The 17,805-nt window shown below is 44.2% G+C and overlaps 1 protein-coding gene across 6 annotated transcripts in view; it reads left to right on the top strand.

Moving 5' to 3' along the window:
- Nucleotides 1-17,805, top strand: part of HERC2 (HECT and RLD domain containing E3 ubiquitin protein ligase 2) — a 132,425-nt gene that overhangs the window by 40,289 nt on the left and 74,331 nt on the right. For all 6 annotated transcript variants that reach the window (XM_069970846.1, XM_069970840.1, XM_069970844.1 and 3 more), the window contains exons 17-27: nt 2,628-2,828; nt 2,903-3,131; nt 4,566-4,690; nt 6,051-6,229; nt 8,105-8,289; nt 8,378-8,533; nt 8,620-8,805; nt 8,962-9,132; nt 12,449-12,552; nt 14,792-14,942; nt 15,851-16,065. In XM_069970846.1, the coding sequence (XP_069826947.1) occupies nt 2,628-2,828; nt 2,903-3,131; nt 4,566-4,690; nt 6,051-6,229; nt 8,105-8,289; nt 8,378-8,533; nt 8,620-8,805; nt 8,962-9,132; nt 12,449-12,552; nt 14,792-14,942; nt 15,851-16,065 (1,902 nt within the window). The remainder of the gene's footprint in view (nt 1-2,627; nt 2,829-2,902; nt 3,132-4,565; nt 4,691-6,050; nt 6,230-8,104; nt 8,290-8,377; nt 8,534-8,619; nt 8,806-8,961; nt 9,133-12,448; nt 12,553-14,791; nt 14,943-15,850; nt 16,066-17,805) is intronic.

A 17,805-nucleotide genomic window follows, 5' to 3' on the forward strand; every position in this document is an offset into this window, starting at 1 on the left:
GATAAGCAGGGGGGAGAGAAACATGGGGATGGGGGATAAGCAGGGGGGAGAGAAACATGAGGATGGGGGAGAAGCAGGGGGGAGAGAAACATGGGGATGGGGGAGAAGCAGGGGGGAGAGAAACATGAGGATGGAGGAGAAGCAGGGGGGAGGGAAACATGAGGATGGGAGAGAAACGGGGGAGAGAAACATGGGGATGGGAGAGAAATCGGGGGGGAGAGAAATATGGGGATGGGTGATAAGCAGGGGGGAGAGAAACATGGCGATAGGGGATAAGCAGGGGGGAGAGAAACATGAGGACAGGGGAGAGAAACATGGGGATGGGGGATAAGCAGGGGGGAGAGAAACATGGGGATGGGGGATAAGCAGGGGGGAGAGAAACATGAGGATGGGGGAGAAGCAGGGGGGAGAGAAACATGGGGATGGGGGAGAAGCAGGGGGGAGAGAAACATGAGCATGGGAGAGAAGCAGGGGGGAGAAACATGGGGATGGGGGAGAAACAGGGGGGAGAGAAACATGGGGATGGGGGAGAAACAGGGGGGAGAGAAACATGGGGATGGGGGAGACACGGGGGAGAGAAACATGGAGATGGGGGGGGGAGAAGCAGGGGGGAGAGAAACATGGGGATGGGGGAGAAACGGGGGAGAGAAACATGGGGATGGGGGAGAAACGGGGGAGAGAAACATGGGGATGGGGGAGAAGCAGGGGGGAGAGAAACATGGGGATGGGGGAGAAGCAGGGGGGAGATAAACATGGGGATGGGGGAGAAGCAGGGGGGAGAGAAACATGGGGATGGGGGAGAAACAGGGGAGAGAAATCTGGGGGGAGAGAAACATGGGGATGGGGGAGAGAAACATGGGGATGGGGGATAAGCAGGGGGGAGAGAAACATGGGGATGGGGGATAAGCAGAGGGGAGAGAAACATGAGGATGGGGGAGAAGCAGGGGGGAGAGAAACATGAGAATGGGGGAGAAGCAGGGGGGAGAGAAACATGGGGATGGGGGAGAGAAACATGAGGATGGAGGAGAAGCAGGGGGGAGGGAAACATGAGGATGGGAGAGAAACGGGGGAGAGAAACATGGGGATGGGGGAGAAACGGGGGAGAGAAATCGGGGGGGAGAGAAATATGGGGATGGGGATAAGCAGGGGGGAGAGAAACATGGGGATAGGGGATAAGCAGGGGGGAGAGAAACATGAGGACAGGGGAGAGAAACATGGGGATGGGGGATAAGCAGGGGGGAGAGAAACATGAGGACAGGGGAAAGAAACATGGGGATGGGGGAGAAACGGGGGAGAGAAATCGGGGGGGAGAGAAATATGGGGATGGGGGATAAGCAGGGGGGAGAGAAACATGGGGATAGGGGGGATAAGCAGGGGGGAGAGAAACATGAGGACAGGGGAGAGAAACATGGGGATGGGGGATAAGCAGGGGGGAGAGAAACATGGGGATGGGGGATAAGCAGGGGGGAGAGAAACATGAGGATGGGGGAGAAGCAGGGGGGAGAGAAACATGGGGATGGGGGAGAAGCAGGGGGGAGAGAAACATGAGCATGGGAGAGAAACAGGGGGGAGAGAAACATGGGGATGGGGGAGAAACAGGGGGGAGAGAAACATGGGGATGGGGGAGAAACAGGGGGGAGAGAAACATGGGGATGGGGGAGAAGCAGGGGGGAGAGAAACATGGGGATGGGGGAGACACGGGGGAGAGAAACATGGAGATGGGGGAGAAGCAGGGGGGAGAGAAACATGTGGATGGGGGGGGGAGAAGCAGGGGGGAGAGAAACATGGGGATGGGGAGAAACATGGGGATGGGGAGAAACAGGGGAGAGAAGCAGGGGGGAGAAAAACATGGGGATGGGGGAGAGAAACAGGGATATCCCTTTTGTGTTTATCGAAACAGGCCCAGGTTTCACACTGAGTGAGTATAAATACATTGAGAATCTATATTATTAACTATATGTATAATATGTACTGTTTTAGTGTCATTTTGTGCCATTTTGGTTGGTGGTGTGCCCGGGGATTTTTTAAGTATAAAAAGTGTGCAGTTTTCAATAAACTTTGTAAAAAAAAGTTTATTTGCATTCATTTTAATGGGCCAAAGAATGTCAAGCAAAATGGTCGGCCCCCGCACATGTTCACTTCATCAAATTTGGCACTCTTCAAAAAAAGTTTGGACATGCCTGCTCTAAGACATCACCGTATACATGATTGTAATAAGAGAGCCTTTTCTTCTTTTATGGTGCCTTGTGTTCCGTCAGCACTTTTATGAAATGATGGCTTTCAGTTTTACAGTAGTCTATAGAACAAGATCCTGTTTAGCCACTAGATGTCAGTGCATGTAAAATATGCAGGATCTCATCACTTTCTGTATTGTATTTCATGACTTTGCTTTACACTTTGACAACAAAGGATATTAAATGCTGCCATACCAAATATTAAGACCGGTCTGTTTAAAGAACACATTTTAGGGCACATTTAGCACAGTATAAGCTGTCTTTTTTTCCTGAGATGGAATCCACCATTTTAGAGTCAAAACTACTTAAAAACCCAAAAAGTTGTATTGTTGTCACCCTTTTTAGGTACGTGACCACATTTCTTGATTGCATATTGTGTGTTTTCTTCTATAGAGCTTTGCCTGGTCTTCATGCTCCGAGTGGTCCATTGGTCTTCGTGTGCCTTTTGTAGTAGATGTGTGCTCCATGACCTTTGAACAGCTTGATCTCCTTCTACGCCAAGTCAGTGAAGGCATGGATGGCAGCTCAGACTGGCCACCTCCACAAGAGAAGGAATGTATGGCTGTAGCAACACTTAACCTTCTTCGGTTGCAGGTAATGCTTGTTTTGGTGACTAATAAATGTTGCTATCATGTGAGTAGTTTATTGACTCTGGCTTCTTCTTTCAGCTCCATGCTGCCATTAGCCATCAAGTAGATCCCGAGTGTCTAGGACTTGGTCTTGGAAGTTCTTTGCTTAACAGTTTGAAACAGACAGTAGTTACCTTGGCTAGTAATGCTGGGGTGCTGAACACTGTGCAGTCAGCTGCCCAAGCAGTTCTACAAAGTGGATGGTCAGTTCTCCTGCCAACAGCAGAGGAAAGAGCCAGAGCTCTGTCAGCCCTGTTGCCAAATGCGGGTATGTTTCAACGATTGACTTTAATTAACTACAGCTTTTAACTTATGTTTAAAATTTCAATCTAACCTGTAACATATTACAATCCCCGCCTGTTCTGGACTCAGGAGTCCACTGGGCGGCCCTAATTAGTGATTGACAGGTATCTTATATCTTGAAGGCTGCCAGTCCTCCCACCAGACTCCAAAGCATACTCCAAATTAAAGTCAAAATTACACATCAATCTACAGTTGGGGTACAAACCCACACACCGTATACGCAGCAAATACGCAGCAGATTTGTTGGTACAGATTTGATGCTGTGTTCAGTTATTTAGATCTAATCTGCTGCGTATTTGCTGCGTACCGCAGCAGTAAATACGCTGCATATACGGTGTGTGGGTTTATACCCTAAATTGGGTTTTCTTTAAGTGTTTAATTTTTGAAGCCTAAGTTCAGTTTGTACTGCTGAAAGTCATCATGTGCTTGTAGTGTAGAAACGGCAATTTCCTAATATATTTCTTCTATTAAATCTTTTATGAGCTGAAGTGCTTTTATTAGTAGAACTATAAAACTGAATGGAAATAACCATTCATGGCCTCTCTTCTTCCTGTCTGCAGTCTGTAGTCTGCCTTATAATGCAAAAGACAAAAATGGTCAACAGCGGCAAGCAAAATTAAACAAAAGCACAGATGCATGCGGCCACGGCTGCACTGCAATTCCGCTAACACGAAAAAAATTACAGCAATACTCTGCAAATGCTACGATAGACATTACCAAACGAGTGGGCATCCCAGATGTTACATAAATACACCTAAAATACCAAAGATATGTACATGACCATGTAAAAATGTCATTGCGCAAATAATGGCTGTTATTGTGGAATATCGTCCGTCTATCATAATGGCCGTCATTACACAAATAACATCATAGAAACGTAGATTGTCTGCTGACAATCCACTATGTTTCTATGACGTTATTTGTGGAAAGACTGCTGCCATTTTTAAACAGCGTGACCCTAGCCCATGGGTGTAGTTATAATATACAAACCACCAATGATAGGATGTGTTTCTGGTCCACGCTGTACGACAGTTCAGGTCCTGCCTAAGCCTTAGATGAGCGGGCCTGTGACATAGGTAGCAGCATGTGAGTGGGGGAAGGGAAGGTTTTTTTTATACACCCTTTCTATGCATATATCTAAAGCTTTCCGCCCATAAAACCCCTGTAATGTATGTGTAAGTAAATTTTTCCTTCACCATTTTTGTCAGTGTGGACTGTGTGTTGTTCTTAATTTAATAGGTCATTTTAAGACCACAGTAAATCTGTATACAATAGTGTTGAAATAGCTTTGTAATTAGGAGGCTCATTGAGAAATAGGATACGGCAGGAATGATCTTCTTTGTGGTATATTACTCTATGTACATTGTTAATTGTTTGAATAATTTGCTCTTCTATTTAGCATCGGGAAATGATATGACTATAAGTCCTGGGCGTCGCTTTATGATCGACCTGTTGGTAAGCAGCTTGATGGCTGATGGCGGATTAGAATGTGCACTGAACACTGCCATAACTGCGGAGATTCAGGTACAGCATAGCTGCGTATTTCTTAGATTTTTCTTTGTATTTTCTTTGTCTTTCTTACTGTTTGTATTGCAAGGTCCTGGGTCCTGTCCTTTTGTGAGAATGCTTTTTTCCTCCCTGCCTTTCATCAGGCGCCTTTATAGTTTACACATTAAATGCATTTCCAAGATACCAGATTGTCGTCTTAAAACATACCTTTTATTCTTTACAAAGCATAAAAGCAGAAGACATTATGGCCCTTTGTTTAGTGTAAAAATGTAACGGTTGCATTTTAAAAAGACTTCTATGGCCTTGGAAATTAGTCTCTTTCCTAAGTGCGGCTGGATGAATACCAGTTGTTGTAAAAGCCTTTTCAGACACGGAGAAGTCGCTCAACCAGGTATCCTAAAATTGCTAGGAACTTAAACCCTTCGCATATTTTGACAATGTACAATGAGAGTCCATCTAAGACTCTGTACCCACAATCTGCCCTCCTTAAACCGCTTTTACCTTCACATAGCTGCTTTTAATCCAAGATCTATCCTGGGGTCCGTTCGGCAGATGATGCAGTTATTGTTCTTTAAAACAACTTTTAAACTTGCAGCCTTGTGTCAAATTGCCGTGGCCTAGATTGTCTATGCCCTAACCTTGCACTGCCTCTCCGTCCCTCCTCCCCACCCTATTCACCATTAGGAATGCCCCTGGCAGAACTTCTCCTATTCCTCACTTGTCTGAACACTGCACAGGTGCCTTAACAATCCAATTCATGTGCAGTGTTCACACAGGTGATGAATAGTAGAAAATCTGCCTGGAGCATTCATAATAATGAGGAGAGACAGAGAGGTGGTGCCAGCCTAATGCATACACAATCTAAGCCACGGCCGTTGGGCACAGGGCTGCAAGTTTAAAAGTTGTTTTTAAGGACAATAACTGCATCACCTGCCGAGGGGACCCCAGGACAGATCTTGGATTAAAAGCAGCTGTACGAAGGTACAAGTGGTTTGGGTGGTCAGATTGTGGGTACAGTCGCTTTAAGGGTATAAATTGTTTATATATATATATATATATATATATATATATATATATATATATATATATATAATATAGCATCAGTTTTGTAACTGCACTTTATAGGGGTTAAGAAACTAATAAACACTTTCTACAAAACTAAGATCTTTATGAAACTAGTATGGTAGGGTAGGAATAATCCAGACAGACTTGTACCCATGACACAGATCTAGTGATTGTGTGAATCGAACCTATGGATGAAGATGTGGTGAGGATGTTGATTATGAAAAGCTCACTTTACTTTATACATGATAAAATTGTTATTGACGTCACAGCACTTGTTTAGGAGATGACCTGTGTTATGATGTTTTAATAGGATATTGAGGCCAAGAAAGAGGCCCAGAAAGAGAAGGAAATAGATGAGCAGGAGGCCAATGTGTCATCGCTGCATAGAAGCAGCACACCACTGGATAAAGATTTAATAAACACCGGAATCTATGAATCTGCTGGGAAGCAAACCCTACCTTTAGTGCAACTCATACAGCAATTACTTAGGTAATCCTTTAGCAGATTTGTGATATTACAGAGCTGATTTAACTACTATTTTCTATTGATTGCCTGTCTGTAGGTTAGGCCATAAATGTGTGAGCCCCCGCTGTTCAGCACAATGGGCTGGAGTGCAGAGGTCATTTCATCTTGTTGCTGGCTGCTGCTCGTTCTGCAGCTCGGCCCTATTCATGTGAACAAAGCTGTGTAGTGGGCAGTACATGTCTCTACATGAATAAATGTAAAGTTTTATGAAGGAACATACAAAATATTTAAATGTTACTTCACATTAATACATTGTGGACTAAAAACCCATTCAGGCCTTTGCAGTTGCCTACTAATTTACAAAATTGATTAAAGGGGTTTTCAGGTATATTGATGTTCAGTCCTCAGAATAGGCCATGATTATTTGGTCAGAGTGGGTCTGACATCTGGCACCCCCGCTGATCAGCTGTGTGCCAGAGCCTTATGCTGCGTTTACACGTAACGATAATTGGCCCGATCGTACGATTAACTATGTCGGAGTAACGATATTTTTTTCATAACGAGCAGCGTTTAGATGGTACATTATATCGTACGGAATATTTGTTGTGCGATCGTTTTGCGAACGCTTAAGCCTATCTCACACATTGGTTAAATCAGCGAACGACTGTTCACACGGAACGATTTGCGAATTTTTTGCGAACGACGATTTGATAACATGTTGAAAGATCAAGATCAAAATGCGCGATGTATCTTTCGTCGTATGATTGTTCGCTGCGTTTACACGTACGATTATCGTTCGAATTCGATCGTTATCGCGCAAATTCGTACGATAATCGTTACGTGTAAACGCACCATTAGGGCCCATAAAAAGCTGGAAGCAGTCAGCAGACGTGGAGCTGCACTACACAATGTATGGCCTTTATGTATGTTGGTGTCATGGCTTTAGCAAACAGCTGATCCGCAGTGTTGCAGGTTGTTAAACCTCCACAGATATTGATAGCCTTCAGTGACTGTCTCTAAAAACCCTTCTTAAGTGACTTGTAAAGATGTTCTGTAAACCTCACATTGTCTTTATATATGGTCTGATTTGTAAGGCACATCATGAGAAATTGACTGTTTCAGCATCATAATATCATTGCTTAGAGTATATGTGGCGTGAAATGGGGTTTCGAGACAATTGCTGCAGATCTTTTCCTGTGGGTTTAAAATGAGTATTAGTTCTTTACCAGAGATGAGCACAGCTGGAGCATGCTCTAGTCCAGTCATTCGGCATTTAAATACCGGTGGATGAAGAAGCTGGATGCAGCCCTAGGGAGTCTAGGAAAACATGGATACAGCCTATAGCAGCTGGTATTCAAACACTGAACAATCAGTTTCCAGCATGCTTGAGATGCGCTCCTCTTAATTCTTTACCTAATGCAAATTTTCTTCATTTAGAAAGGTACCAGGGTACCTGCCACGAAGACTCCTTGTGGAGATCAGCGAGCAGTCACAGCTCATGCTGATAGGTCGCATTACCCTCGATGGGCCCCACACTTAGTGAGTGTGGGATATATCCAGGGTAACACTATCTATTGGTTCAGCTCGGTTCAGCTCATTCAGCACCGTTGCCTGGATCGCTCCGCCCGATACTCCCGTCCCACGGCCGCTTCCTGGTCAGAGCTGCCGCATGAGACGTGATGTCTCAAGGCAGCTCTGCCAATCAACGGCCATAGCGGGGTCCCCCCGGCCCTGGGAACCCCTTTAATGTTGGTCTCCAGGAAGTCAAATGTGAACATCACCATTGTGTCATATTTTGTCTTATTGTAGGTTTGTTCCAGAAATCTTTTATTATTAATAATAATAGTAATAATAATAATAATAATTATATATAATATATATTTTTTTCCCGATCTCTAGAAACATTGCATCTCAGACCATTGCTAAACTTAAAGATATGGCACGACGGATCTCCTCTAGCATGGATCAGGAGCATTTTAGTAAGGAGAGGTCAGCATCCATGGATCTGTTGCTCCGGTTTCAGAGGTTACTTGTCAGCAAGCTCTATCCAGGCACAGTGGTGGACCAATCTGCAAACACCCATGGTATGTATAACAATCATTTTACCTATACAAATAGAAGATTATGCCTTAACCTTTTCACACATATATTCTTTTGTTTTTGCTATTTTAGCACCTGACCTCTTAGGCGTTGGCTCCTTATTGAAGAAATATACTGCTCTTTTGTGCACACACATTGGAGACATACTTCCAGTTGCGACCAACATTGCCTCAACATCTCATAGGCATTTTGCAGAAGTTTCCCGTATTGTGGCAGGTGATCTTACAGGTAATGTATTACATCTAAAAGTCCTTATTATGAGATATCTATGTACATGGATGGTTAATATGAGGTACTGTCTTTATGTTTACCAGGTGTGCTCCTTCCAGAGCTGGTCGTCTCTGCAGTCCTGCTGCTTTGTAAAAATGCATGGCTTATGCAGGAAGCTGGTGCCATCCCTCTCTTGGCCAGTCTTCTGGAACCTTTAGATAGATTTAACCACCTTGCACCTGGCAGGGAACGAGATGACAGCGAGGACTTGGCCTGGCCTGGCATAATGAGTAAGTGTGATTTTGCTTATACACAAGTTTTATTGCTTGATATGTGAGTGACTGGGGTTTCTCAGGTGTGACTCAGGTGTAGAAATGTTTATATATACTGTGTTTTCTATACTGTCCTTTTTGGTTTTAGTTAGACGTTTTCTTTTTATTCTTAAGGTTCATTTTTCAGTGGTCAGAGCTCTAGGAACAATGAGGAAGTTACGTTAATACGTAAAGCAGATTTGGAGAATCACAACAAAGATGGAGGCTTCTGGACTGTAATAGATGGAAAAGTCTACGACATCAAGGACTTTCAAGCACAATCACTACATGCAAATACTATACTTGGTATGATTTTTATTTAATTTTCAGTGTAGCTAACAATGAATTGATATGGGTATTCAAGTGTTTAAACCGTTTAATGTGCAGGACTTCTCTTTCACAACTCTGGTATCATTGACCCCTTCTCACCCCATGATGTAACTTCCTGCTTTAGTAGCTGTAATGGAGATAACTCTGGTTCTAGGGCTGGGCGGTATACCGCAAAAATACCGATACCGTCACTGGCGTCGGTTAACCGACTTCAACTTGGCCAGGACGGTATTTGCAGTATTTTTGTATTTCTGTGTCCCTGCGCCCGCCCTGTCAGTGCCCCCCGCACACACACGAGCGGCCCGGCACTAGCGCTGGTGTCAGCGGGAGGTGGAGGACCAGCAGCAGGGTCCAGGTGAGAATGCTCCCCCCTTCCCCCTCCCCAAGCGACCGCCCGTCCGGTCCGCGCACCTGTCCGCCCTACCCACCCGTCCGGTCCGAGGCTCCGTCCCACCGCACCTGTCCTGCCAAAGCGCCCACCACCCGTCCGGTCCGGCGTCCCTGCACACTGAGGTGACTACAGGAAAGCCGCCGCCAAGTGCTGCTGTGACATGGCCGCGCCGGCCGGGTGTGGGGGCGATCGGATGGGACTGGTCCGGGACACACACACACACACACCCGGCCGGCGAGCGCTGCACATGTTGTCCTGTGTGTGCAGGGACGCGGCCATGTCACAGCAGCACTTGGCAGCGGCTTTCCTGTGGTACAGTACAGGACTGTAACAGGAGGAATAATGGGCTGCAGCAGGCAGGATAAGTTATAGGAGACATTGCTGTGTGTGGCATTCTGCCTGCTGCAGCCCATTCATTCCTCCTATGTTACAGCCCTGTACTGAGGGGACTACAGGTCCCAGCATACACCTCCCTGTGCTCCTTGTACAGTAATACACCCCTATATAGTCATACACCCCAATCCGCCCCCCCCTGTATAGTCATACATCCCAATCCGTCCCCCCCCGTATAGTCATACACCCCAATCCGTCCCCCCACTGTATAGTCATACACCCCAATCCGTCCCCCACTGTATAGTCATACACCCCAATCCGTCCCCCCCTGTATAGTCATACACCCCAATCCACCCCCCCTGTATAGTCATACACCCCAATCTGTCCCCCCCTGTATAGTCATACACCCCAATCTGTCCCCCACTGTATAGTCATACACCCCAATCTGTCCCCCACTGTATAGTCATACACCCCAATCCGTCCCCCACTGTATAGTCATAGACCCCAATCCGTCCCCCACTGTATAGTCATACACCCCAATCCGTCCCCCCCTGTATAGTCATACACCCCAATCCACCCCCCCTGTATAATCATACACCCCTATCCCTATGTGCCCCCCCTGTATAGTCATACACCCCTATCCCTATGTGCCCCCCCTGTATAGTCATACACCCCTATCCCTATGTGCCCCCCCCTGTATAGTCATACACCCCTATCCCTATCCCCCCTGTATAGTCATACATCTCTATCCCTATCCCCCCTGTATAGTCATGCATCTCTATCCCTATCCCCCCTGTATAGTCATACATCTCTATCCATATGCCCCCCCTGTATAGTCATACACCCCTATCCCTATCCCCCCTGTATAGTCATACATCTCTATCCATATGCCCCCCCTGTATAGTCATACACCCCTATCCCCCCTGTATAGTCATACATCTCTATCCATATGCCCCCCCTGTATAGTCATACACCCCTATCCCCCCTGTATAGTCATACATCTCTATCCATATGCCCCCCCTGTATAGTCATACATCCCCTATCCCCCCCTGTATAGTCATACATCTCTATCCATATGCCCCCCCTGTATAGTCATACACCCCTATCCCCCCTGTATAGTCATACATCTCTATCCATATGCCCCCCCTGTATAGTCATACATCCCCTATCCCCCCCTGTATAGTCATACATCTCTATCCATATGCACTCCCATGTATAGACCCGTACCCCCATCCCTATGTACCTCCTGTATAGTAATACACCCCTAGCCACCCCCCCCCTCCCACCCCTGTATAGTCATACACAACAATCCCTATGTGACCCCCTGTGTATACACATCCTGTAGAGGCTGTATACCTGTATATACATGTCGAGGTCCCCTAATAATGACTAATAATAATGATAATAGACTAACCACGGGTTGCTGCTCAGTGAGTTCTTTTTTACTTTTTTTAATCAAAATGTCGTCAGTTTGGCACGGCAAGTGGGTGTGGTTTGCAAAAAGGGGCGTGTCATAATTATCGTTGAATTATCGTTACCGCGGCTACATGTGCGATAAACCGCGATATTCATTTAGGTCAATATCGCCCAGCCCTATCTGGTTCCCACCATTTACTCTTTAGATGCCACATATGGAGACTATGAAATCTATGGAGTTTAACAGCTTAAAAAGGCACTGTCATTATTTTTTTCCCCCCAGAAATCAATAGTCCAGGCAATTTTAAGAAACTTTGTAACTGGGTTTACTGCATTTAAAAAAGACTTTTCCCAGGTCCCCCCCTCCTTTCCTTTCTGTCATCCACTGCTCAGAATAAGGAAATCTCAACTGTTTTTACATCAGTCAGACCCTGTCTGTGCCATGGAGAGGGGAGGGGGGAGAAGGGAGATTAGTGGGCAGCAGAGAGCGGAGAACAAAGGATTACACCGAAAAGCCCTTATTCAGAGGTCAGAGAGGTCAGTGCTGATGTCAGAGGAGATAGCCTGGTGATGTAGCTGTAAATTAACTCTCTGTCCTGTTTTGGTGCCTCCTCTCTCCCCTTTCTATAGAGAACAATGGGGGGGGGGAGATAAAAATAAAAATGTATTTTCAGCTAATAAACCCAATTACAAAGTTTCTTAAAATCTCCTGTACTATTGATTTCTGCAAAAATGTTTTTAATGACAGTGACACTTTAAAGTGGCTTCCTCTGTCACTAGAAAAGCCATCCCAAGCAGCTTATGTGGCTACATAACTGTGTAGCCTATGCATGCCTTTATTGTAGTTATGCAACCAGGTGGTGTTCCGAAGAGATGAGAAGCAATACCACACACACTTAAGGACAAGAGTGGCACTATTTCGGAAAAAAACAAAACACTTCTTTTTTTTTCTTTTTTTTTTTTTTTAATCCTGAATAACCCCTGAGATTTTCTCTTGGTCAGACTGCTGATCACATGACCTATTTACAGTGTTGTAATACATGAATGCTCCTATGCTGGAATTAAACAGATGGCATTGTTGAATTGTGAAATATAAAGATTTTCTCTTTCCCACCGTCATGAAGGGCTCACGTTCTCTGTACTCTTCTATAGCTCACTTTGCTGGAGAGGACCCTGTGGTGGCTTTGGAGGCGGCACTGCAGTTTGAAGACACCAGAGAATCCATGCATGCCTTCTGTGTGGGCCATTACATGGAGGTGAGCAAAAGACTGCGCGGCACCAATATGCTGTGTGGGTGGGGTGGGGGGCACAAGACGACTGCTTTGTTTTTGTCAATGGGCTTTGTCTAGGTTTACAGCTCAACCCCATTTACATGTTGGGTTGCACCACAATTTGAGGCACTACCTTGACCAGTGATGCTGTTTCTATAACGCAGCAGTGTTTCTGTAACTTAAGGCTATGTTTACACTGCGTATGAGTCTGGCCGCATTTCGTACGCCGCCGTACATGTGCGGCTGAAACTACGGGCATGGGAAAAATAGACATGCGGCCAGATGCGTACGAACCGCGAACATACGCCCGTAGTACAGTTATGCTTCCCTAGCTTGTTTCGAAGCGATCTGAGGCAGGTCATTTACTTGGAAATCTTCGCCCAGCCCCGTAAACCACACAGAACCTTTTCAATCGAAAAATCAAGTTCAATTTGGCTGAAATAAGTACTTCGTACGGGACCGCATGGAAATCCACGGCCGTGAGTTTCAACATTTCCGTCCTCAAACAATGGTCTTGTTCACTTTTCACGGCGCCGTATACGATCCGGACGTAAGCTCATACGTAGTGTGCACTGTGCGGCCGTATATCGTATACTTTCAAGCGAACGCATCAACCTCAAAACTACGTGCGTATATTCGCGGTTCGCACTACGGCCGGAAACATACGCAGTGTGAACATAGCCTAAGGCTGGGTACACACTACGTATATTTCAGTCAGTATTGTGGTCCTCCTATTGCAACCAAAACCAGGAGTGGATTAAAAACACAGAAAGGATCTGTTCACACAATGGTGAAATTGAGTGGATGGCCGCCATTTAATGGCAAATATTTGCTGTTATTTTAAAACAACGGCTGTTGAATTGAAATAATGGCAGTTATTTACTGTTATATGGCGGCCATCCACTCAATTTCAACAGTGTGTGAACAGATCCTTTCTGTGTTTTTAATCCACTCCTGGTTTTGGTTGCAATATGAGGACCACAATACTGACTGAAATATACGTTGTGTGAACCCAGCCCAATATAGCATGTGTTTTCTATAGTGTGGAATAACTTTTTTTCCCCTCATTGACTGGGCAATCTCATTTCTGCATTACTTTTCCAACTTCTCTATTAAGACATGTAGTGTTTAATAGTTTAACCCCTTAGCGTCCATGACGTATCTGATACGTCATGGTGACGCGGGGGGAGTTCAGAGAGGGGACCCCGCTCTGAACGGCGCCGCTTCCGGCTGTTATGTTCAGCCCTGGAGCGTCTCTGTTAGCCGTCACGGGTCCCGTTGCCGTGCTCTGAGCGATCAATGCTGTGTATATACACAAGTCCCCCAGGGGGACTTCCAGTTACTGTAAAAAAAATGCTCAATTTTGCACTTTGGAATTTTTTTGCGCTGACGCCATTTACCGTGTGAGATCAGGAATGTAATAATTTAATAGTTTGGGCGATTACGCACGCGGCGATACCAAATATGTTTATTTATAATTATAAAATGGGAAGAGGGGGGTGATTTGGACTTTTATTAGGGGAGGGGATTTTTTTATTAATGAGAAAACTTTTTTTTTGGTCGCATTAAATCCAGAAAAATGTAATAAAAAGCGATCAAAAAGTCACATATGTGCAATCAAGGTACCGATAGAAAGAACACTTCATGGCACAAAAAATGACACCTCACACAGCCCCATAGACCAAAGGATAAAAGTGCTATAAGAATGGGAATGTGGCGATTTTAAGGAACATATATTTGTTAACAATGGTTTGAATTTTTTACAGGCCATCAAATAAAATAAAAGTTATACATGTTACATATCGTTGTAATCGTAACGACTTGAGGAACATTTATAACAAGACAGTTTTACCCCAGGGTGAAGGTCGTAAATGCAAAATTCCCTGAAATGAAAAAAATTCCTTTTTTTTTTTCAATTTGACAGCGCAAAAGATTTTTTTCTGGTTTCGCAGCATATTTTATGGGAAAATAAAGTCTGTCATTGCAAAGTACAATTGGTGTCGCAAAAAAAAAAAGGGCTCATAAGGGTCTCTAGATGAAAAAAACGCAAGCTCTATGGCCTTTTAAACATAAAGTGGAAAAAGCAAAAGCGCAAAAACGAAAATTGGCTTTGAACTTAAGGGGTTAATGTTTTTGGCGTTTCTTGTTGGTGATATTAAACATTAATAATTCTATTTCTTTTTTCCTTTTTTTTAATTTTTCTTTTGAATATTTATTCACAAAGCCTGATCAAGAAGTCATAACAGCACCAGATCTTAGTAGTCTGTCTTCTCCCCTTGTGGACACTGAACGGAATTTGGGTCTTCTCCTGGGACTTCATGCTTCTTACTTGTCTCTAAGTACACCTTTGTCTCCCGTGGAAGTTGAGTGTGCAAGTAAGTGTATTGTTGTTAATGGGAAAAAGCATATAAAGCATCACTGCCATTTTTTAAAAACTTTTAACATTTCAAAGGTCCTGATTGGTTGAGGTATGGTTGTTTTATACCTTCACCAGTCGCTTGATTGAGGGAGGAGAAGTGTTTCACTCTTATTCCATAAGATGGGCTACAGAGTTATAATTAAGCCCTGATAATGCATTGAGACTGGGAGAGTTGTGTTCAGTCGCTTGCTTCTCCCAGCTCTATCTAGCAGTTGGTGTGGCTCTGAATAAACCCACCCCAACCAATCAGAAAATTGTCCATTTGTTTTTTTTTTTGTATTTTTAGGGTGGGTTCACGTGTCCCGGAATCCACTGTAATTTCCCAATACTGTCAGTTTGTATGGGTTTCCATACTCTTAGCAGATTTTTCATTCCACTAAGAGTATGTAAACCCCGCCCCCCTTAACCCACCGCTGATCGGTGAATGCTCTACCCGTCCGCGCTCCAGCCTACTTCTGTGGCTCCTGGCTCCCAGCTCACCGCTTGGCTGAGCAGGACAACAGGAAGCCAGGAGCCAAAGAAACAGGCCGGAGGATGGATAGGTAAAGTATTCGCCGGTCAGCTGTGGGTTAAGGGGGACAAGGTTTACATACTAGTCGTGAAAATCCACTGCGAGTATGTAAACCCATACAAACTGACCGTACTGGGAATCACAGGGGATTTCACTACGTGTGAACCCACCCTTAAAGTGACAGTAACGCTTTAGGAATGTGTTCCTAACTTGACCTTTTTAAGGATCCTGCTCTGGAAGTGGATATTTATACAGCTGCATAAGAAAATTCTGTATAAATGTGTTTTTGTTTTTCCTCTGTGTGTATATTCTGCTTTTGAAAACTGTTCATTTATTTACCTTTTTGTTTATAGAATGGCTTAAATCCTCTATTTTTTCTGGGGGTCTCCAAACCAGCCAGATTCACTACAGTTATAATGAGGAAAAAGATGAGGACCATTGTAGTTCCCCAGGCAATACTACCCCTAACAAATCCAAACTGTATGGACATCGGCTATCCATGAGTGATCATTCCCAGCCCTTTCTTCAAGCCATTGCAGACAACAATACTCAGGATCACAATGTTAAGGTAAGTTTTTATGTGGCTTCCTGATTTCTACTCAGCCTTGTGACTTACTAAGCGATAAGTGAGAGTAAGGCACATCAGCTGATTCGTTAACATCTTAACAACCGCCATTATGCCTTTTTACAGAGCATTGATTGCAGGATGCACAGTGTAATCTGACAGGTCGGACTTTTTTTTTATAAAAAGTTTTATATATATATATTTTTTAATTTTAAAGTAAAAAAACAAAAAGTATATAAACTATCATTGTACAGTGTTCGCCCTGGAACCAATTAATATAGTATGTTGAGACCAACATACAAAATGTCATCCCAAAATTTGAAAATAATCAAGATTTGAATTAAAATAAGTAGATTACTAATATTGATAAGCCAGTTCTTGCATACAACAGTCAGGAAGAGCTACTGGAAGCTGTACATTACTTTTTATGTAGAGGACTGGAGCCTTTTCTAGAATCCTGTACAGATCACACAGGGTTCCAGATAAATAACATGAAGCTGCCCTCACCTGGTGCCCAAAGGAGCATCTTATCCTGGCACAGTTAAGGAACATAACAGGACATGTAGTATCCCACTGTACTGTAGAGAGGAGATACTAGACACACAGCAGTACAGGACATGTAGATACTAGATACTAGACAGTCAAACAGTGCATGGACTTCACTAATACTGGGGTTTTACCAGTATAATGGCCAGAACCATTGTATGTTGAAAATATTGTAACCTGAGGCCATTGTAAGTTGTGGGATCACTGTAATTGTACTGACCTAAAGAATGAAGTTAACACATCGGTTTTATTGCAGTGTAGGAGCAAAATCTCATAATACAGTATTTGCAGAACTGCAGGTTTTTTTTTTTTTTTTTACAGCAATATATATATTCCGTTTTGCAGTACGTTTTATGATAAAATGTGAGCCATTAAAAGAGCCTGTTGGTCATTCAAGATTGAGCCCTCAGATGGCTCATTATATGGAAAAATATGAGTTACGACTTTTTGAATGTGAGGAGTTACAAATTTGCCAAAACTCTTAGGCCAGTTCTCACTGAGCATATTTAATGGAGTTCCACGTCGGAACTTTCTACCACAAAACTCTGCCTGCCTCTGTGCCAAACGATGACTCCATGGGAGGACACGCGTGCCTCCACTCTCCTCTTAAAGAACTGACGTGTCAATTCTTTGAGCTGAGAGAGGAGGCGCGCGTCGACTGACACTGAAGCAGGCAGAATGTTGCAGTATTTGCTCAGTGTGAACTGTCCCTTAAACAGTATTTGTTATAGAGTTTAAACAAACACATGAGTGTGCTCATCAACATGTTCAGCCATATTGTGCTTCCAGTATCTTGAATGGTGCAGAGGAGACTTGCTGCCTTTTGAGGTAAATGAACATTAAAGGGGTACTCTGGGGGGAAAAAATATTTTTAAATCAACTGGTGTCAGAACATTGTAACTGTCTGACACAGTTGATTTGAAAACAATTTCTTTCCGCCTGTACCTTAGAGAAAAAAAAAATGTCAGACATATCAAAAGTTATCCTAGGCCAGGGTCTGAGTGTTCAGACCCTGACCAAACACTCAAGACACTCCTCTCCCCGCTCTGTGTCTTAAGACCTAAACGGCCCCTTAGACCTGCACTGGAAGTCCATCTAGGCCGTGTGAGACAGAGCCAGGAGTCTCGTCTGTTAAAGGGGTAGTGCGGCGGTAAAAAATTATTCACAGAATAACACACATTACAAAGTTATACAACT

Source organism: Dendropsophus ebraccatus, chromosome 5, assembly GCF_027789765.1.
Source record: "Dendropsophus ebraccatus isolate aDenEbr1 chromosome 5, aDenEbr1.pat, whole genome shotgun sequence".
In the NCBI taxonomy this organism is placed as follows: domain Eukaryota; kingdom Metazoa; phylum Chordata; class Amphibia; order Anura; family Hylidae; genus Dendropsophus; species Dendropsophus ebraccatus.